Below are 23,189 nucleotides of genomic sequence, written 5' to 3' on the forward strand. Positions count from 1 at the left end.
TCTCCGTAGGTGTGCATCCACTGTCGCCAGGCACTTGGTAAACACCCTGGGCGCCGTAGTGACTCCGAAAGGGAAGACCTTGAACTGATAATGCTGATCCTGAATGGTGAACCTGAGGTATTTTCTGTGTGAGGGTGTAGCGGTATATGGAAATATGCATCCTTCAGATCTAATGTTGCAAGGAAATCTCCCTGACTGAGTAACGGTAGAACCTGCTGTAATGTGAGCATGTGAAAGTGTTCTGATAGAATGTACTGGTTTAGGGGCCTGAGGTCCAGTATGGGTCTGAGGGACCCGTCCTTTTTTGGGATCAAGAAGTACAGCGAGTACACCCCTGTACCTTTTTCTTCCACAGGCACAAGCTCTATGGCTCTTTTTTGCAGCATGACGGATACCTCCTGCTGCAATAATTGCAAATGCTCTGTGGACATAGGACGGTGTCTTGGGGGTATGTTGAGTGGATGTTAACTCCAGACATTACCGTACTGGATAAGCTGCCTCACCCACCTGTCTGTAGTGATGGATTTCCAGACCGGCAGGAACTGTTGCAGTCTCCCCCCGACCGGTGTGGTATGGTCGGGGGGCAGTGACAAGACTGTTTGTTAGTGGCGGAGGATCGGGAGCTATTGTTTCCACGACCTCTGCCCTTGGTGCTGTTTCCACAATAGCCACCCCTACTCTGTTTGGTGTAGGTGGTCTGCATGCCTCCCTTACTGTATTGTGTCTGCTGGGACAGCTGGCCTCTGGAAGTTCCTCTATTGTTGGAGCGACGAAAGGAACCACCCCTTAACTGCTGCGACTGTAGAGCCCCCATAGACTTTGCATTCTCAGTGTCCTTTTTGATTTTTTCCAAGGTGATGTCCACCTCTGGGCCAAATAAGTGATCAGTGTTAACAGGCTGATTTAGTATGGTGGTTTGTATCTCTGGCTTGAAACCGGAGATTCTAAGCCAGGCATGTCGTCGTAACATCACACTTGTATTAATTGCCCTGGCGACGGTGTCTGCCGCGTCCAGCGCAAACTTGATAGATGCGTTTGATATAAGTTTTCCTTCTTGTATTAGCATCTCTGCTGCCTCCTTATACTCGTCTGGCAAGTGTTGTAACAGGGTTTCATGGGTATCATAATGAGCCCTGTCATATCTGGCTAAGAGTACCTGTGTGTTGGAAATGCGCCAGAGATTGGCCGCTTAAGCTGCCACCCTTTTCCCTGATGCTTCTAGCACTTTAGATTCCTTGTCAGGGGGAGGAGCATCACCTGTTTGCGAGTTCGCCCTCTTCCGGGCATTGGAAACAACCAGAGAATCAAACAGCAACTGTCCCTTGAAATACGTAGGGTCCCCAGGTGCTGGTTTGTATTTCTTCTCAATTCTGGGGCTTATCACCCTTGCCCTTGTGGTCTCCAGCATGTTTTAGGACACCCTTTAGCATTGGCAGAGTCTTGACAGTTCTCTCTGAGGTTGAGAAGGTGTCGAACAAAAAATCCTCTTCAACAGGGTCAGTATGGAGCTGGACATCATGATTTTTTGCTGCCGTTTCAATAAGTGCATTAAACGCAGCCATGTCTTCAGTAGGCGAGGTTTAACAGCATAAACCTGACTGTCTGGGGCAGGTTGTGGATCTCCTGGGTCAGCAGCGTCTGTCCAGGGTTCCGTTTGATCTTCAGGATCAGTGTCTACAGGATAGCTGTACTCCTCATTGTCACCCTCCCCTGCCTCCACATCGGAGTATGTGGGTGAGATAGGGGCAGTGTCTTGTCCATGTGGTGTTATAGGTTCAAAGAGAAGAGGTGACGTAGCAGAATCCCTCTTTCTTTAATGGAATTTTATATGATTCCATAGGCTGTTCAGGCGCGATCTTTCGCTTGAAAATAGAAAGTCTACCCGTGTCGGCGTCGATGAATTGCCTCGACTGATCTTCAGGCGGAGGCTGCAATTGCTTGGTGGCCACCTCCGCAGTTGTAGGTTTCGGCCTCACGGACTAGGGGCGAAGGCCTTGGGCACCACTTTCAGCGGCAGTGCGAACTGGATGGGTGCCGACGATTTTGGATGTTTACTGACCGGCTTCTGGGGTGGAGTAGCCTTTGGTCCGACAGTAGTAGCCTTTTCTTTAATGCGTTTCAGAGAGTCCGACACCTGCTTCGAAAAGGAGGCGGATGGCTGTTGACTAGACGGGTTCCTTCGAGCCACCACCGGGTGTGGACTCGAGGCCTGTACTGCTTCTAGCTTTGTCGGGTCGACGCTTAGGATCGAGAACCTTCTGAATTCCGAGTCTCTTGTCTGTGTCGACGGCCTTCGGTGCCGACTTCTTCGGGTCGACGTCCTTGACCAGTTTCTTCGGTGCCCCGATCTTCGGCTCGACACCCTTTAGCGACCTCACAGGGTCGATAACACTCCTGCTTTGTCGGTGCCGATGGTTCAGATTTAGTGTCCAGCGCTTTCGGTTGTGTAGACACCGATGCTTTAGGTTTCGATCGGTCAACCGATGGCTCGTTAGAAATGTCGGTAGCCGGGCCTTGAGGCGAGGCTGTAGAACCAAGTGTACGATCTTGGGTAAGGCCATGTGGCGATCCCTCGACCTGAGCCTTATCGGGTGTTTTGGTCTCGGCCCCCGTACCAACAGTTGGGCCTAGTTACTCGCTCGAGCTATCTTCCACGGCCCCAAGGGCCTCCTCGTCATCTCCTACCTAGTCGACGACGTCTCTATTATCTACCATTTCTACAATTGCGTAGTAACTGGAGCCGATCTCCGATGCAGGATCAGGCCGGTTCTCCTGATCTTCCTGCTCGACTCCCTCATCTTCCTCGGCATCGAAGATGTTCACCGGGTCAGGTGCAGTCTGCTGGGCCTCCTTCCGCACAGCGCGTCGAAGTCAAATCGTCTTCTTGGAGCGGAACCGAGAACAAGCCATACAGCTGGCTTCATCGTGATCCGGAGACAGGCACTTGTTGCACACCGGGTGGACATCAATGTGAGGATACTTGGAGTTGCACACGGGACATCTCTTGAACGGGCTCCGTTCCATGATGGATCGCCGATAAGGCCTCTGGCGTCGACCGGGCCTTCAGTGTCGAAAAGCCACGCGGCTCCTCTTGATGTCCGGCTCTGGACAGAGCTGGAACAAGTACTGGTACTGATCGCAAGACCATACCGACGATAACTAAAGGCCTTTTGGCCAAAGAGAAAGTTTATTATCGATTCCGAACTTGAGTTAACAAATAGACATCCGAACCCAATGGCGGAAGAAAACAATCTGAGGATGGAGTCGATGCCCATGCGCACTGTAGTCCAGGGGAGGATCCACCTATCTCGTGATACTTCGAAGACTCTTCTAGGACAACAATGTGCAATCATCCGGACCCAACACTAGGCGGCGATCTATGCACAGATATGAATTCAGCAGCCCACATGCCTCGAACATGCTACTTACCAGTATGCATCTGTTCTTGGCATGTAGAACTGCAGAGTTGTACACTTCGCAATAGATCGCCACCTGGTGTTGGGCTCGGTTGATTGCATGTTGTTGTCATCTCGGAAGAAGTCTTTGTAGTCACGAGATAGGCGACTCCTCCCTTGGACGATAGTGCAATGAGCATTGGCTCCATCCTTAGATTGTTTTTCGCCATGATGGGAAATGATTGAGTTAGTAGAAGTAAAGAAAAGGATGTCCATGCATGTGCATCTCAGTAAGATAAAACTGGAACGGATACAGGTCCCAGGGGGGAGGGCGTGTACAACTCTGCAGCTCTACATGCCTAGAACAGATGCATACTGGTAAGTAGCAATTCCCGTTCGAGGCATATGAGCTGCATATTGTACACTTAGCATCGATTATGCAGCAGTGTCTCCCCTAGCGGTAGTCACCTGTATCCGTTGCAGTAGTTCGAGAGTTAAGGACAGCTTGGCCTACTGCAGCTTGCTGCTTGGCTTGCACGTCAACACAAGAGTGTTTAGTGAAGGTGTGTGTTGTAGACCATGTTTCCGCCTTGCAATATGTCCTCTAGAGGTAGGTTTCCTAAGAAAGACAGAGGCTCCTACTTTGTGTGTGGAGTGCGCTCTAGGAGGAACTGTTAATGTAAGTTTTGCTTTTTGATAGCATTTGTATACATTTTACAATCCATCTTGCAATTCCACCTTTAGAGATGGGATTGCCTTTATGAGGTGGAGAGAAAGACACAAACAGTTGTTTTGTTTTTCGAAAAGACTTAGTTCTACCTATATAGTGGAGAAGAGCTTTAACATCTAGTGTGTGTAAAGCCCTTTCTGGGTTTTGGAAAAACACAGGTAACTACAGATTGATTTAAATGAAAAAGGAGTAATGACTTTTGGATTATTTCTTAGAACCACTTTGTTACGGTGTATTTGTAAAAATGGTTCTTGTATTGTGAAAGCTTGGATCTCACTTACTCTACTAAGAGGTAATAGCAATAAGGAAAGCTGTTTTCCACATGAGGGATTGCATTTCACATTTATGTAAAGGCTCGAAAGGGGATCCCATGAGTCTTGTAAGAACTACGTTTAGGTTTCACACCGGAGAAGTTGGCAACCAGGGTGGGATGATTTTTTAATCCTTCCATAAATGCTTTAATTGCAGGTACTCTGAAGAGAGACAGATGTGGTCTGTTGTGTAAATATGCTGCAATTGCTGCAAGGTGCAGGCGTATGGATGAATATGCCAAGTTACACCTTTGTTAATGTAAAAGGTAGCAAATGATATACTGGAAGGAAGCATCTAGAGGATCAATTTGGTTATTGTTGCAGTAAATGGCAAATCTCTCCCATTCAGCCGCATAGCACGCTCTGGTAGTAGGTCTCCTAGCTTCTTTAATGATGTTCATACAGTCTGGTGGTAGGTTAAGATAACCAAACTAAGACTTCAGGAGCCAGATCGCTAAATTCAGTGGACTTGGGTCTGGATGTCTGATGTCTCCATGGTTCTGAGTTAGCAGGGATGGAAGTCAGTCTTAACTTTTGGTGTGGAACTAGAGAGAATTCTAGCAGTGTGGTGTACCACGATTAGCGTGCCCATGTGGGAGCTACTAGGATTAGTTTGAGAGACTGTTGTCTGAGTTGCGTACTACTAATGGTATTAGTGGTACTGGCGGAAAAGCGTACGCAAATCTGCCTGACCAGTTCATTCATAGCGCATTGCCCTTGGACAGCGGGTGTGGAAACCTGGCGGCGAAGGTTGGGCATTTTGCGTTTTTCTCTGTGGCTAACAGATCTATGTCTGGATGACCCCACTTGTGAAAGAACCTGCGGATGTAGTTCCCATTTGTGAAATTGTTGTGTCTGCGGACTCAACAGATCTGCTATCGGATTGTGAACTCCAGGAAGGTGCTCTGCCAACAGATATATGTTTTGTGGAATGGCCCATCTCCAAATGCTCTGTGCGAGCTGGGACAGTTTTAGAGAGTGTGCCCCCCCCCCCCTGTTTTTGTATATAATACATGGCTGTCATGTCCGTCCGGTTTAAGACAGCTTTGTTTTGTACTTGCACTTGAAATGTTTTGAGTGCTAAGAATATTGCTAGCAGCTCTAGATGATTGATATGGAACAATTTTTGTTGACTGTTCCATTGTCCTTGAGTTGTATGATGTAGGAGATGGGCTCCCCATCCTGTGAGATGCGTCTGCTGTAAGCACTAGTTGTGGAACAGGTTCAATGAACGGCCGCCCTTTTGTCAAGTTTTTGGTGTTCCACCACTGCAGAGTGATGTGTGCAGCTGTCTACCAACACCAGGTCTGTTAATTGACCTTGAGCCTGGTTGTCACTGTTGTGCTAGACGGACGCATTTGCAGTCTTGCATATGGTACTATGAAGATGCAAGATGCCATCATGCCTGTTAGTCTCATGAACACTCTGGCTTGCAGCGAGTGCTGGTGTTGAAAGTCTGTGACTAAGGCTTGAATGCTCTGTATCCTTGCTGGGCTGGGATACGCTAGAGATGTAGACGTGTTTATTGTAGCCCCTAGATACTGATATATATGAGAGGGTTGCAGGTGCGACTTGGTGTTGTTTATTGTGAACTCCAAGCCGTGCAACGTTTGAATTGTCTGTTGTGTGTGTTGGACACACTGATTGAATGACTTTGCTTTTATGAGCCAATTGTCTAGATAAGGGAAAACATGTATTTGTTGTCTCCTGAGATGTGCTGCCACTACTGCTAGGCACTTTGTGAATACTCGTGGTGCCGTTGTCACTCCGAATGAAAGGACTTTGAACTGATAAAGTGGTCCTTCCAGTACAAACCTTAGATACTTTCTGTGAGCAGGATGTATCGGAATGTGGAGGTAGGCGTCCTTTAGGTCTAGTTTTGTAAGGAAATCGCCTTGTTGCAGCAGTGGGTGAACTTGTTGTAAAGTGATCATATAAAAATGATCGGATTGTATATACTGAGTGAGGGGCCGGAGGTCGAGAATTGGTCTTAGTGTCCCGTCCTTCTTGAGAATTAGAAAATAAAGCGAGTAAACCCCTGTTCCTTGTTCTTGTAAAGGAACTATTTGTATTGAGTCTTTTTGTAGAAGTGACAGAACTTCTGGTTTCAGCAGAGTAAGGTGTTCTGTAGACATTGGACGCTGCCTGGGTGGTATGTGTCGAGGGGTTGCTGTAAGTTCTAGGCAGTAGCCATACTGGATAATCTGTCTTACCCACTTGTCTGTTCTGGATTTCCAGACAGGCAGGAATTGTGTTAATCTGCCCCCCACAGGGGGGGAATTCTGTTGGGGGGAGCAGAGGGAAATCACTGTTTTGTATTGGAAGAGGTTTGATTATTGTGGTTACCCCGGCCTCTTCCCTGGTTATTTCCTCTGTATCCTCCTCTAAAATATCCCTTGTTCGAGGATGTTTGTGTGCTAGATTTGAAGGATGTTGTATTGTCTGCCCCAGTTTGTTTGGAGCCTCTTCTGTAGAAGGAGCGACGATAAGAACTCTTAGCTTGTGTGGACTGTAAAGCCCCCATAGATTTGGCAGTGTCTGTATCATCCTTCATCTTTTCAAGTGCTGTGTCTACTTCTGGTCCAAACTGTTGTTTTTGATTAAATGGTTGGTTTAAAATGGTAGTTTGCACTTCCTGTTTAAACCCTGAAATGCGTAGCCACGCATGTCTCCCAAGTACGACACTAGTATTTACAGCTCTAGATGCAGTGTCTGCTACATGTAGTGCGCACTTGATTGAGGCATTAGAAATTAGCTTGCCTTCTTGTATAAGGTAGTTTGCTTGTGCCTTATATTGATCAGGTAGATGGTCTAATAGTTTCTCTAACTGATCATAATGCGCCCTACCATATCGTGAGAGGAGGGCTTGTGTATTAGCTATACGCCATATGTTAGTAGCTTGTGCAGCTATTCTTTTGCCTGAAGCATCTATTACCTTGGATTCTTTGTCAGGTGGGGGTGACTCACCTGAGGTTTGTGAGTTTGCCCTTTTCCTAGCATTTGACACAACTAGTGAATCTAATGGTAGTTGTCCTTTAATGTAGGCTGGATCTGCAGGTGCAGGCCTATATTTCTCAATTCTAGGGTTTAGGATCCATTACGTACAGGGTCTTTAAATATCTCAGGAGCATGTTTGATGACCCCTTTAATCATGGGAAGAATTTGAACAGACCTTTGCGATGGTTCAAATGTGTCTAAGAGAAAGTCTTCCTCTGCCTCATCAGAATGCATAGTGACCTAATGGTAAATGGCAGCTCTGTTCAACAGGTGACCCAATGTTATCTTCTGGGGGAGAAGGTTTTGATTGGTATGACTGTGGGTCAGGAATATCTGGCACATCCTGTGGGTTTGGGTACTCCCAGTCTGTATCATCTACAAGGTATGGGAAAGGCTCTTCTGGGTCTATCCCTCTACCTAAACTATACTCATCATCTTGAGGTGAGTGTGAGGATAAAAGGAGAATGTAAAGGAGATACCAGTGGTGAGTTGCTAAGAGGAACAGGTCATGAAGGAGAAGGAAGTACAGGAGAAGAAGGTTGCATAGGAGATGTGGCAGAGGCCTTCTTCTTGGCAGGAACTACAGGTGTGGGTGTTGCATCTGCCTGCCTCTTCTTGTGTGGTGTAGTGGATACATGACCTTTCTTTGGGTCAATTTAGATCTTCTTTTGCAGAGGATCTGGTTGGAAAAGGTAGTCTCCTTGTGTAACCTTTGTTGGCACAGATTTTTTTCGGTTCTGGACGAGGTTGCTGTTAGTCTTTAGCCTTAGGAGGCGTTACATAGTCCTTTGGTATAGTTTTCGGCACTGAAGGTGTTGTTTTCGGTGTCGTAGGCTGTTACGATGGTTTGGGTGCATCAGAATCAGGCCTTGTCGGTTTCGGTACCGAAGGCGATGTCTTCGGAGTGGAAGCTGGTCTCGTCTGCTTCGGGGCGTCAAAGGCAGGCTTCGTACCCTTGTCTTTAGAAGTCAACGGTTTTGGAGTAGAGACTTCTTTCGGTGCCGAGGGAGCTTGTGGGATTGGCACGTGCGGCTTGCTCGGTACCGAGCTACCGGAAGGCTTAGTTATTTTCTTCGGAGCTGGGCTCGATGGCGGGGCTTTCGAAGTGGTTTTTCGGTCGCGACTGGGCCCCGGAGGCGGAGTGTTGACTTTTGCCTGGATCTGGGTGCTGTGTGTGGTGCAGGGGCAGTAGTACCAACTCACTGACACGATGGTATGGAGTAATCGGAGTAGTCTGCCTCGGATACGATCTGGAGATCGGGAACGACGGGCCCTTCGATCTCGGATGGTTTTCTTGAATCGGAAGAACGCGCAGGCTGTACAGTTGGATTTGTCGCGTTCTGACGATAAGCACAGGTTGCAGACCTCGTGGTGGTCACTATGTGGAAACTTTGCTCCACACTCTGGGCATCTCTTGAATGGCTTCCTTTCCATGAGGTGTAGGCCTCACGGCGTGGATAGGCCCAACGGCCCACGTCGACGACCGGAATCGAGGTGATGGAGTCGAAACTACGTTAGTCGATATTGAAAGTAGTTTGGTACTTTTTTAGGACGTTTTTTGCGCTTCGAAGTGCTTGAAAAGTCTTACTCTAGTCGGAGAGGAAAACTTTCATATGATCCCAGTGACGGAAAAAACAATCTAAGGATGGAACCGATGCCCATGCGCACTATCGTCCAAGGGAGGAGTCACCTATCTCGTGACTACAAAGACTTCTTCCAAGACGACAACATGCAATCATCCGAGCCCAACACCAGGTGGCGATCTAATGCTAAGTGTACAATCTGCAGCTCATATGCCTCGAACATAACTTTAATCTCCTCAAAAGGCATGTAACGTTGCCAAGGAGAATGTAAATGTCACCACTGCTTGTTTGCAAAGGCTTCTCGGTCTAGGAAACCTCTGCTTCTTGCCTTAAATGGGTGCAGCAATTGTCTCTACTGTACTGTGGGCTCTCATGTAATTGGTGAGCCTAGTCTTGTTGCCGTTCAATACCAAATTGAAAATAAGAGTCTATAAGTCTTGTTTTCACAGAGAGGATTGCTTTTTCATAGGCAGCCCATTGGTGTAGCAAGGTATGCATAGATTCAGAGATTTTAGTGTCTGGATTTACAAACATTCCATCTACCTTGGGGAAAAAAACATTTTGATAATCTAAGTGTGTCCAAGAGATGGTGGGTTTCCAGCTTATATCTCAAGACTGCTCCCATTCATGTTGTCTGAGGAGGGCAGATGTGTTAATTTGCAGACAAGCTGTTTAAGCACAGTTTCAATTAGCTTTATTAACAGAAAAAGCTTGCCCAGTCACCTGAGAGTATGATCTCTTGTACTGCATACACTATGACCTCTAATATACAGCAGGTCAAGTGGAGTTATGTACATTTCCTCTGCTCTTGAAGTAATAACATTGGTCTTGACCGAGTCATTGATTTCAGAGCAGTGTTTGAGAATTATTCTAAGCACAGGAAGGAACTGGCTTGTATGGTCTTCCTCCACCAATTGCACAATATATACCAGACAGCTGTCCTTGAAAAACATGGTATGCTGGTGCGATATCGGCAGGAAATTATTTCTGCCGAATAGTTACGCCATATACTGCATTTCTCAGCTCCCTGTGTCTAGACTACTTCAATTAAGTACTCCAATTCACTGCCAAGTCCTAGGAGCTGGATGTGGGGTTCACAACATCCTTAGTGCAAATGATTTGGCTTCTTTAAAAGCCAATTTTTCACATTTCTTCAGAAATCACTTTTGTGCTAACTTTATTGTTCCCAGTTGCTTTTCAGGCAGAGAAGGAGTGACAATCTGACGTGTGCACAGAGGATGGACGATAATCTAACATATGCCTTTCTTTCATGTACCTCTGATGAAGTCTAACAATTTTTGCAAGCAAACCCACTGACGAAGACTATGATGTATTTTTTTAAACACTTTCAAGGAATCCTGCTTCATATGTATAGCCTGATGCTCTTTTCAGGGTGACTATGTTGATCCTCCTCGATAGTCTCCTTACCAAGCCCAAGCCCTACATCCCATCTACTTTGTTAATATGGGTTCTCATACGGAGGCCTGGTAAAGAGGTGGCTCAAAACAGGAATATGCAATTAGAGCATATAACGTTTCTGATGACTGACTTCATTGTCAAATCTCACCGACAATGTGGGATTCATGTAGATTCTAGGGAGACAGCTACTGAATCAGGAGTCAGCCTTGAATGGAAGCCTGCTTCAATCCTCCTTATCAAGGCCAAATTATGAAGGAGGGTCGGTCTTCCCTCACACCCTCCATTTCAGAGTCTTCCAATTCTTTATATACCTCTAGAGGAGACTCCGGTGAAGACCATTTGGGTATGTGGCAACCCTTTAACTTCGAGAGTCTTGTTGCATCAAAATACAAACGATGTGAGGCAATTTCCCGAATAATGCCCCCTTATTAGACAAAAAGTACAGCCCAAGGAAATGGATTGCACGATGAGCAGAATTTAACAGGCACTTTCTCCATACTCCCATCATCATCCCTCCCAAATCTCAGAGTGATTCTCAGATGACCCTGCCACACAAGTCAGACAAGGAAAAGGTCTTTGCCATCAGTGGTCAATCTTTCTGTGGATACTGATCACTGGTTGCATTTTAAGCTGTCTATGAATAGCTTCAACAAACAAGTCAGAAAGCACTAGCAGAAAAATATTATCTAGGGAAGTGTATATAGACATGTGCCATGTGGTTTGCAGGGATACTCACCAGTCATACATAATGCCCAGGAAACAGAGCCCATAAAATCCACAACTTGCAATGGTCTGCATTTAACACTAGATGGCAGTAGAGTACATAGCACCAACACATTCCACTAAACTTAGGCTAGTAAATGTTTCGTACCTACCCAATAAATTGTGAATACATGAACTTCAAGAAAGAATAATAAAAAGCAAAGCCAGGATCCAGCAATATCAGGAAAGTTACACAGCCCCCTGCGGCGCAGGTGGTGAGCCCACCCTTCAGCGCACCCCATTAACCCAAAAAGTCAATAAATATCTGAGATATGGGAGACTTGGGAGCACATGATCACATTCTGCAATGGGGGCCCACATCATTCTGCATTACTCCACTGAGCAACATATTCCATAGTTTCACTAATTTGAAATTGCTTTAGCAGAGTTTCTAGACCATTGTTGCTAGCAGGTGAATCCTATAATGAGGAGCTGAACAAGAGTCAGAACCTCAATTTGATAATGACCTGCAATAAGGCAGCAGCATTCTGATGTCTTCCTGTAAAAAGGCTCAGCTGCACTCGGAGGAGAAGGGTCTCCAGAAGTTGAAAAGAGAGATGCTCTGATTTCTTACTGCTCTCTGCTGCTTTCAGAAGAAACTGCAACATTCTGCCGCAAACATAATCTTTTCCATCAAAAGAGTTTTCCAAATTCAGAAACTGCAGGCAAAGACAAAGCTAACATTATTTTCTCAATACTGAAAATAGATTCAAACTATAAATCAATTAAAAGAACAATCAATGAAAGAGTTCAACTTCAACATTGTTAGCACTTGAATGTTTCTAGGCTTTATTGTCATAAAAAGAGGACATCATGAGAAAGTGAGCTTTTCATGCAACTTATAGTTTGAAATGCCAATGAAAAATCAGGAATGATTTAAATATTGCTTGCTGTAACATTAATTAGCCATCACATTTACTTGCTCTATTCGCTATTTGCTTGCTTGACATCAAGGCCTGTCTTAACAGGACTGGCCATTAACAGTGTACAGCGCTGTAACTCACCAAGAACAGATCCCTCTTACGACCAGACTTAGGAGTCAACTTCATAGACAGTAACTGCTTCAACAGCAGTGTCATGTCTCGTCATGGAGCCTCGTTAGAAAAAAAGGCTTGATTTAAACAGTCGTAGTCGATGCCTTTCGTGGCCACCTAAGAGCACATTGAACAGACAACGATCAACATCAAGACCGGTCTCAATCTCAAGATGAAAATGACTACAGAAAACTCCATTATGTCCTCAAGGCCAAAAAAGATTTAAGCAAAGTAAAAAACCCTGGATGTTTATCAGACATACGAAGAGGAGTTGGATATATACATGCCGCTCGTGAAATTTCAATCCACCTGCCACTGAACAAAGAGGATTTGACAAACATATGAATGCATCAGTACACTTAAAGACAAATACATGGGAATGTTTGATGTGATCCCGCCTGCAGAAATTTAGGCTTGCTCAGTTTAACTGATTATCTATAGCCTTTGCACACAGGCGATGTATCTTGTGGAGACCAGTGTAAATGTTGCAGTAATCGTGGACAGACTCTTCTTGCTTCACTTGATGGGTTTAAAAAAAAAGAGGTAGAATCTTCAGAACGGGGAAAGTTGTAACCAGACATCTTCAACTACAGAATTGAGTCCCAGAAATCAAAACAAATAAACAGAATGCAGAGTGAAGCTGCCAACATCTTATCGACCAGACAAGGTGAAACTTTGAAAGGATCTTTGGGGGTGACCTGCCATATATGCCATGCACTTGATCACTGTGGGATCAGTAGTAAAAAAAATAACTTATTTATGCATTTTCTATTTTAATGAGCGTAATACTGTGCCTGCTTATAGGTGTAGTATGCACATCAAATAAAAATGGCTTTGAGCGGAGAGTGGTTATACACAGCTAGGGATATGAAAAAATATATTTAATTCATGCAAAACAGAAAATACTTGTTGCTCCAGATAATTTAGGTTAAAGATAATTCTTTCATTTTGCAGGGAAAATCAAGATAGGTTTAACCCTTCTGACATGATTTTTCTTTTCTTAGCAAAAAGGTAAACACAAAATGCCAGCTGGGACTGGGACTTGGATTAGGATTCGACTGCACCTTAAAAGGAGGACAGTAACTAGAGCAAGTCAGGTTGCATACAGTCTTGGCAAAGTAGGACGGAGCACACAAAATAGGGGCTGTACTAATATGTAATGCTCACTAGTGTTAGACCTTTTTTACGGCCAGCAATCATGAACGATCCACTAGTCGAAAACAGGGAAAGGATGTGCCAGTGAAACACTGGTGAATATTCAACATATCATGCCAATCAATTTAAGATTCTTTGAAGGGGGCGTGGCCAAGATGGCAGCGAGGTAGGACACGCTGTTTACTCCTCTGCCACCCAGACCACCTTAAGCTGTAATTATCAGAGCCCCAGACCAAAATGAAACTGTCTGAGTAGCTCCAGAGGATCGGTGACACCTACTAGCCAGGGCGCAGCAATCCATGCGGCAAACACATTAGAGAGTGGCCACCGTCTGTCTGAGCCCTGCTGCCTACAGTGTCCCCGCTCTCTATCCTGCCGCCTGCTCTCTTGTTCGAGGCCAGGATGGTATCCCCAGACATACTGCGGAGTACAGACATCGACGGGAGTTTCCCACAACCGAGGGCATTTTTGCTTACCTCGGTGATGGTCGAGGAGTAACCACTGGCACCTGGGTTCCTATGCTTTCGCCACAGGCCCCCCACCCTGCAGCATTAGCCAGCCCCGATGGCATGGAGGAGAGCAGAGAGACCCGTGAGGGTCATTGAGGTATGAGTATAATCCTACGGCGACCGCTACGGCCTGAGAAAGAGGCAGCAGCTTTGGGGCCTCAGAAAAATGGTAGCTATCAAACTCTTCCCGCTGTGGACCTTCTGCCAACGACGGGGATCTCAGCCTGGGGGCCCTTATGACACTGGCATGCCCTGGAGTCCGGGAGTGACTCCCGGACGTTTGTGACCTAAAGGGACTTTTGGCGGTGTTAACGCTTAAAACCTCTCGGGCAACTGGTCCCCCACCCCAACATAGTGGTGGGCAGCAGGAGGTCTTGACCACAGTGAGGAGATCCTAGGCGACATCGAGACATCCTGGGGTGTCAGGCACACCACACGCAACAGAATTGCTCCCACATACAGCCTTGTGGAGGTGTTGGCAGGGGGATAGCTCGGCTACTTGGCCCTCACCCTCTGCAGAAGGATTGGAGAACAGCTTAGGGTCGATCTGACAAACCAAGAGCGCCATCCTGAGGTGAGAGGGTCTCAGCTTTTGTCCCAGCAGAAGCCATCCCATGCTGGGCCCATGGCAGTGGTACCCACACCACTGGCATTGGGCACCCAGCTAGGGGGGGGGTGGCAGATATTTGCCAGGGCAGTGTTCTGTGGGCTTGGCACACAGGGATGTGTAAAACAAGGAAGGTCTAAGGGAAATTTTAAAGACCTGCAAGGTGTATTTCCCCTTTAGTCTCTCTCAGTCTCTCTCAGTGTCAGTCAGTCTCTCAGTCTCTCAGTCTCTCAGTCTCTCTCTCTCAGTCTCTCTCTCTCTCAGTCTCTCTCTCTCTCAGTCTCTCTCTCTCAGTCTCTCTCTCTCAGTCTCTCTCTCTCAGTCTCTCTCTCTCAGTCTCTCTCTCTCAGTCTCTCTCTCTCAGTCTCTCTCTCTCTCAGTCTCTCTCTCTCAGTCTCTCTCTCTCAGTCTCTCTCTCTCAGTCTCTCTCTCTCAGTCTCTCTCTCTCAGTCTCTCTCTCTCAGTCTCTCTCTCTCAGTCTCTCTCTCAGTCTCTCTCTCAGTCTCTCTCTCAGTCTCTCTCTCTCAGTCTCGCTCTCTCAGTCTCGCTCTCTCAGTCTCGCTCTCTCAGTCTCGCTCTCTCAGTCTCGCTCTCTCAGTCTCGCTCTCTCTCAGTCTCTCTCTCTCTGTCTCTCTCTCTCTCAGTCTCTCTCTCTCTCAGTCTCTCTCTCTCTCAGTCTCTCTCTCTCTCAGTCTCTCTCTCTCTCAGTCTCTCTCTCTCTCAGTCTCTCTCTCTCAGTCTCTCTCTCTCTCAGTCTCTCTCTCTCAGTCTCTCTCTCTCTCAGTCTCTCTCTCTCTCAGTCTCTCTCTCTCTCAGCCTCTCTCTCTCTCAGTCTCTCTCTCTCTCAGTCTCTCTCTCTCTCAGTCTCTCAGTCTCTCTCTCTCTCAGTCTCTCTCTCTCTCAGTCTCTCTCTCTCAGTCTCAGTCTCTCTCTCTCAGTCTCTCTCTCTTAGTCTCTCTCTCTTAGTCTCTCTCTCTTAGTCTCTCTCTCTTAGTCTCTCTCTCTTAGTCTCTCTCTCTTAGTCTCTCTCTCGGTCTCTCTCTCTCTCTCTGTCTCTCTCTCTCTCTCTCTCAGTCTCTCTCTCCCAGTCTCTCAGTCTCACACATTTTAGGCACTTGTTGGCAATTGTCTCGCCCTCCTAAAAAACAGCTTTTGCTCTCTTCTTGAATTCCACTGGGAGATGCTTCATTAGCTCCTCAGTCTCACCCAACAAATGGCGAGCATACCCAATCAACAAGGATTCTCAGTTGGCTATCTGTATTGCTGATGAGCTTTCAATTTTCCTCCCCACCATGTCTATTCTCTTGCTCTCCTTTTCAGGAGGTAGGCTTTTAGACGTAGGTGTATCAGCTCTTTTCCGTGCCATTGCCACAATGAATGAGTCTGCTAGCAAGTTTCTTCAGATGTAAGGTGGGTCCCTTTGAGGAGAAGCAGCACTTCTCTACCCTTTATGGTACTGCCTTATTCGCAGCATACTTTAAAGCACTGGAAGAAACTAGTTTCTCTATTCTTCCAGTAGCAGTGTCTCCAGAAGGAAGTATTCTTCAGATTGTTAATCCTCCAGCTGTACTCTACAGCTGCCTGCAGCCCTCTTTACTATTGTATTGTATGCAGTGATGTTGTCTGGTGGTTTCGATGAATAAGACTCCATCTCTTCATCTGGCAAGTCTGCATAGATGTCTTGTCAGTCTTTACTCGTTTTCTCTAGAGAGAGTTGCAAAGTCATCCTGTGTGCCCTGTGCACCCCTATTTTTGCTTTGGCTGATGTGTACTGCTGGCAACTGACTGTCCCTGGGCTCTGTCTAACCGGGTCCAAGGCCAGTGCTATGTTGAAAACACAGTGAAAACACATACATGAGGGTACATTATATATTAGGGAACACATATCTGGCATGAGCTACCCTACAAATCACTAGTACATAATATTGCAGGGGGATTAAAACTACCTTAAGTGCCTAGTACATAATAGGGCATGGCAGTTTAGAGGCCAGCAGCCTTTGTTGCACTTGCATGTGTGCACTGCTGAAAGCCTGAGGTCATTTTAAAAGCAGCCCTGTGCTGCACCAGTGCTTTTAAATGAAAAATGTGCCCAAACTCAACGCTAGTGGTAGGTGCACTTACAAAGTGATAAACTACAATATTGTGGCATTTCAGGTACCCACAGGGCCTCCCCACAGGGGTGGGTGTAACTGTAGTTATAAGTTAGGCCACTATAAAAGCTGTCCTCAGGATACAAAAATTACTCCCACCCCTAATACCACAGCTCCCACCCAAAACGACATGCATCACCCCTTTACTCCCGGCACCTTAGTCGTTCACCCACCTACCGTAGTTACCCCTCATCCCTCAAACACAGACATAGATCTCTCTCCCGCTTACAACAACCACCCCACCCCTTCCCCCTACTCAACAGCCCTCATCCACGTTCCTCTCATCCCCGTTCCTCTCACCCCTGATACCATGACTCACACCCACAACCCGCCTAACATAGATCAACATCAGACCGTCACACACAAAGGCAAACCCCACTATTTATCCCCCCCCATTCTCAGCCCCCACTTCCTCCCATTAACTAATCACACAGAACACACCACCTCCATCAACTCAACTCCACCCTCTCAAAAAAGAACAATCTACAATCCCGCTACCCTCCCCAGTCTCACCCCCCACTACCCAACCTCCACCCCCTCCACCACTAATAAACGCCCATCCTCCACCTTGCACTCTACGCCTACCACCAATACTCTCATCCACGCCACCAACCTCTCCCCTATGTCATCCACGCCCGACCCTCCCATCCCCACCTCCAACACATTTCCCACAATAGACCACATTACGGCCTCCCTCCTCCAGCTCAAAGAAGAGATGTACATCATCAAACAACAACTACTCTGTCTATCACACTCCAATCACCCCTCACCCAACACCCTCCACCAGATCAAACAAGACATTCACAGCATCAAACAAATACTCAGCACACACCCCAGACACCAATCACGCGCCTCCACCATCACCTCCCCTCCCAAATGGTCCTCCAAACGGGTGGCGAACTCTCGCACTCGACTCCCACCGCATTGGACCTCAATCCCTGTTCACAATCGCGAAAATCGCCCCCATCGCTCCTGCAACCCTCTCTCAGACCTAGACACAACCACACTCCTCCGCTCCTATGACTCAGGTCCCCATAGCATCACACCCAACACTCTCACTGCCATTCCCACGATTCACTCCAATCCCCTTAGACCCCCCACACTGAACAACAGAATCGCTATCCATAGTAACCTGAGTAATGTCCCCCTCGCTCTAGAACACCCTTCTGCCATCGACACACCCCGTCTCAAATGTACTCTGCTCAACTGCAGATCAGCCGCTAGACACTCCGCCGCCATTGCCGATCTCATCCTAAAATTGGATCTTGACTTAATCATCATTACTGAAACATGGCTAACAGAAGCTTCTACACCTATAATGGACATTCTGGTTCCCCCCAACTACCACATCACTAGGCTTGATAGGTCTGGCAATAAAAAAGGTGGCGGAATCGCATGTATATACAGGAGCAACCTCTCTGTCCTGAAAGTAACTTCCCCTTCCATACCCTCCCCAACGTCTTGTGAATACATCTGCCTCGATATTGTCAGTGAGGGCAAACAGATCTGCACTCTGCACGGCGTTTACCACCCACCCGGTGACAACCTTACCTTCTCCCAACAAATCATGGACATGATCTCAATCAACTCCGGGCGACAACTCACACAAATATACCTTGGTGACTTCAACCTCCGCTGGAACGATCACAATGATGCGGTGGTAAAAGGTCTGAAGAATTTCCTTAACGCCCTTGACCTCACCCAAATTTGCAACAGTCCAACACACGATAAAGGCTCTATCCTTGACCTTATCATCTCCAAAGAGGACTCTATCCAACTCGAATCTATCCAACCCTGTGACTGGTCAGATCATCATATTGTCACATTCTTCATCAATGAAAAAGTTAAATTTAACCCTGCTCAATCCGCCAGGCCCAAAGTCTGGAAAAGAGACATGAAAAAGCTAAACTCAAACTCGCTGCCCCCCAACAGCTGCAACTTACTACTTCCTCCTGCTGGCGTTAAGGACGTCCAATCCTTGACTGATCACTATCTCAACACTATGACCTCAATAATTAACGAAGTCGCACCCTTGCAGCTAAAAAAAGCCACCGCAAAAATCTCCAACCCCTGGTACGACGGGAGTCTCAATGACGATAGACGCGCAATGCGAATGGCAGAGCGCACCTGGAGATCAGCTCCCTCTGCACTGAACCTAAAAAACCTGAAGAAAAAGAGAAATGCCTACTTCAGGAAAATAAAACGATCAAAATCAGACTTCTTCAGTCGTCAGCTCGACCAAGCCAAAAATCGTCCAAGAAAGCTGTTTGAGCTTATCCGAACACAATCCAAAGAACAACCCCAACCTCTCAACACCATGCGCGAAGCTCCCTCCTGCGAAGACTTCGCCTCTTTCTTTTACCAAAAAACTGACAACATAAAGAATGATCTCCTCATGGACGCAAGCCTCTTCCCCAAACCCCACCGCATAGCACCCACTAAACCAAAAAACAATGCCTCCTGGTCAACCTTTGTCACCTACACAGAAGAAGAAATTGGCAAACTGCTCAGCACTCTGAAACCATCCAATCACCTCACGGACCCCCTTCCTGCTAACGCTGTCAAAGTCCTTACCCCGTCGCTCCTTCCACTCTGGACCAAAATCATTAACAGCTCACTTCAACAAGGGATCATTCCCGACTCCCTCAAAGTCGGACAAGTCACACCTTTGCTAAAGAAACCTACAGCCGACCCCTCTGACCTAAACAACTACCGTCCCATTACCAACATTCCGACTCTTGCCAAACTGCTGGAAAAATGCGCACAAATACAATTGACTAAACACATTACTCAGTTTGATCTCCTCAACTCTCATCAATCAGGCTTCCGAGCAAATCACAGTACTGAAACTGCTATGACTCACATAATCGACGACGCCCTCCAAATCCTAGATCATAACGACACCTGCCTCCTCATCCTCCTTGATCTCTCCTCCGCATTTGACACCGTCAAACATGAGAGCTTACTCGAACTATTAAACACAAGAATGGGCCTATCTGGAACTGTGCTCAAATGGTTTACGTCCTTTCTGCATAACAGGTCGCAGAAATTCAAGAGCAACAACTTGATGTCCGCGCCAAGACCTGTATCGCTAGGCGTACCACAAGGATCCTCCCTATCCCCAACGTTGTTCAACTTAGTTATGGAACCTCTAACCACTTTGCTGCAAGAATCCAATGTACACTTCCACATGTATGCTGATGACACCCAACTTTATCTCAAACTACAATCACCCAAAGACATCACGCTCTTGAACTCAACGATCAGAAGCACTCAATCTTGGCTGGCCGCTAATCATCTCAAACTCAATGCCCTTAAAACAGAGTTCCTTCTGATCTCACCACCCGCGAAGATCACTACCGCACAAATGTGGCTTAAAGACCTCACAGCACTTAATGTTCAACCCACCATTGTGGACTCAGCAAAATCTTTGGGCATAACACTTGACACCAATCTCAGCATGCAGGAACACATCAACAAAGCAACTAAGGGAGCGAACTACCAAATCAACACCCTTAGGAAACTTAAACCTTTCCTTCCAGCCAAAGACTTCCAAACTGCGGTACAATCACTAGTCATACCTCGAATAGAATACGGCAGCACCGCACTCTGCGGTCTCCCCCTAGCTACTACGGCACCCTTAAGAGCCTCTTTAAACGCCGCAGCAAGACTTATCACTGGATCAAAAAACCACTCACACATTTCCCCTGACTTCAAATCCCTGAACTGGCTGCCGTTTGAAGCCAGAATACACCTGAAAATCGCTTGTTTGACGCACAAGGCTATCCACCTGAGCTCACCTAGATACCTCGCACAGAAGCTTACGATTTCTGGAGGCACCAGAAACACTAGAGGTACAAACAATCTTTTGCTAAAGCCTAAAAGATTCCGCAAGGAAAAAACCTATAAACGTTCCTTCTCGGGAATGGCTCCCAGGATTTGGAATTCGCTTCCCCCTGAAACCAGGCTGATCACATCCTCCATACTTTTCAAGAAAGAAGTAAAAGCGATCCTCATGGCTAAATACACTTGAACCACTACTGGAGATAAAACTACAAAGACTCGTTACTCATCTGTACTATTTGTTCGAACCCTTTGTATTTTATTTTGACTCTGAATTTGATTGACTTCACTGTTTTATGATATAACCTCAATGTACTTCTAACATGATTGATGTATCTGCGTATACATGCTCCCCTTCTCTGTAAAGCGCTCTGATATCTGCGAAGATCTTGTTCGCGCTATATAAAACTTTCAAAATAAATAAATAAATACTGATTTCACTTTCCCTTCTATAGTAAAGTGCTTCAGAAAAGCGACTTTTTGGTGTAGGAGCCAAGTGGAATGAGGATCTACACTATTTCTGCATATTCAGGACACTTAAGGTTTCCCCTAGGTGTCCCGGGGTGGGGAGTCCTGTAACTATAAGCAGGGGCATTATAAAAGATGCTTTATATCTCCTGATGGAGAATTTGCACGCAGCAGTTTCTCCATTGTAGATGCCTAGCCCTATATGATAACATTCCAGTAGTTTATGAACTCATAACTATCACTAGAAAATAAATGGGAATACCATTCAAAGACTTAGGAGAATGGTATTAATAAATCCAACAATATACTATTGTTAGATTTATCCTAAAATATTAAGAACAAAAGTTAAGACGTTCTCGGTTGTAAGCCAAAATCCAGCCTTCCTGTGGTCTCCCCAGATTGGTCAGCGTTAACAGGATTAGCCAGGCTGCTTTGATGAATGCTCACCCAGAGAGGGGCTATCTGTTGGAGAGAGGGCTGCTACACAGAAATGCAAGAGGAAGGGGTCATAAAGTATGAGCTTCAAAGGAGGACAACAGGGTCCCAGGTCCATCGATCCTGCCAGCCCCTCTGACCCAGCCAGATGGCAGACTTAAGGCAGGAATTTGCAGATGATAGGGGGAGGAGAGCTATGGAAATGAGCCATACTGGAGGTTGGCTTAACGTGTTCTTGGTGCTGTAAGATTTTAGCTATACTGAATTTTGGAGAAACTGTGCTTTCTGGGAGAAGTTAATGCCACACTTTGGAGGAAGTGGTCGTGCTCTGGGGTTTTGCCCTGCACATCATTGGGCAGGAGTGCTCGCCTGCTTGACCTCAGAGAACACTGAAAAAATATGCGAGGGGTGCAGAGCCTCTCATCTCTGGTGTTTGAAACTAACAGCCCGCTATCCAAGACTACAGGAAGAGTTGGAGAAGTTCTTAACCTTGGAGGAAGAACAGCACTACCTCTTCTCGGTTGAAAAGTGGGGTATCAGTAGTGGTAAATCTGCATCTACCACTGGCAATAAAGCCATTAACCGTCTAGGACTCAGTACAGGTCTCAAACTATTCCCTTGCTCAACCCTGGGTATCATGGTGGCAAGCAGGCTGGATTACCTCAGGAGCACTAAAAAACACCCATTCAGTAACTAAGACTCAACGCACGATAAAAATCCTGCACACTACACTGTATTGTTTCGCACCTGGGTCCCCCCCTCCCCTCCCCAGGGTTTCTCCTCTTTTATACTGTAGCATTTTTTCCACCCGTCTCCCACTGCCATAAGGGACAGCCAACCTTTATCACACAGTAATGCCTCAATCTTTTTTGTGTTTTGTTTGTTGTTTTATTTATATAAAATGCGAAACCTTTCACTAATCCTATTTATACCACATGCTTTTACGAGATATCGCTGCCGGACCCCCGGGTTGTCGGCTGAAGAGCTGTGTACTTTGATGTTGATATTGTTATGTGCGACTGACCAGCCTCCGTGGTTGTAGGTCTGTAACTGGCTCTTTCTTTACATAATAAAGGTTTTCAAAAAAAAAAATTCCTGCACCCATTTTTAAACATAGGAAATATTTCTATCTTTAAAATGACACCAAATTACAAAATCCAATCTAGGGAACTGAAGAGTAATTTTTAACTCCATGGCTGCTAAGGCAATTCCCCTCCTGTGCTGGGAATTGCTTATTTTCATTGTTTTATGACGAGCTGGGCTCGTCATCAGTGTATGAGGAGGCTACACCATGACGAGCCCAGCTCGTCATCAGCTTGGAAGGGGTTAAAGAATAAACACTTTCTAGAACTTAGTCACCTTTATGTAGTTTTTTTCTCCCAAACTTGTTCCAAACTTCTGGAACTTATTCCTGAAGTTCCTCCCTCTTGAGGGCCCAAAACACAATCGAAGTATCTGAAAATTCCAAGATGGTCCTTAAAAGTTAAGAACCACAATTCCCGCAATGCACCTGGCCTAAAACCTTAAGTCCACTTGATGCACTAAAGGCAGAGTACTCTTGGTGGAGTTGATCCTGGTGAGTTCTGTCAACCTGTAGCTTGCTGGGAGTCCACTCTTGAAGCACGGTACATCAAAAGGGCGACAGTTCCAGCTAATGCAGCAGGTGCACTCAGTCAGAATGCAGGGCCTGTTGGTTCAAATCAAATTTCCAGCTTGGCAATCCTTCTCTTCTAGCTCCCGTTTCCTCTAGGTCGGGGTGCCTCAGTGCTTCGCGTTGCTCATACAGAGCGC

At 46.3% G+C, this 23,189-nt stretch overlaps 1 protein-coding gene across 3 annotated transcripts in view; it reads right to left on the reverse strand.

Moving 5' to 3' along the window:
* The window catches only part of ZFC3H1 (zinc finger C3H1-type containing), an 833,014-nt gene that overhangs the window by 422,840 nt on the left and 386,985 nt on the right, over positions 1–23,189 (reverse strand). For all 3 annotated transcript variants that reach the window (XM_086921759.1, XM_086921741.1, XM_086921749.1), the window contains exon 23: positions 11,665–11,856. In XM_086921759.1, the coding sequence (XP_086777885.1) occupies positions 11,665–11,856 (192 nt within the window). The remainder of the gene's footprint in view (positions 1–11,664; positions 11,857–23,189) is intronic.

The sequence above is a fragment of the Lissotriton vulgaris genome, chromosome 1_1 (assembly GCF_964263255.1).
Source record: "Lissotriton vulgaris chromosome 1_1, aLisVul1.2, whole genome shotgun sequence".
NCBI lineage: Eukaryota > Metazoa > Chordata > Amphibia > Caudata > Salamandridae > Lissotriton > Lissotriton vulgaris.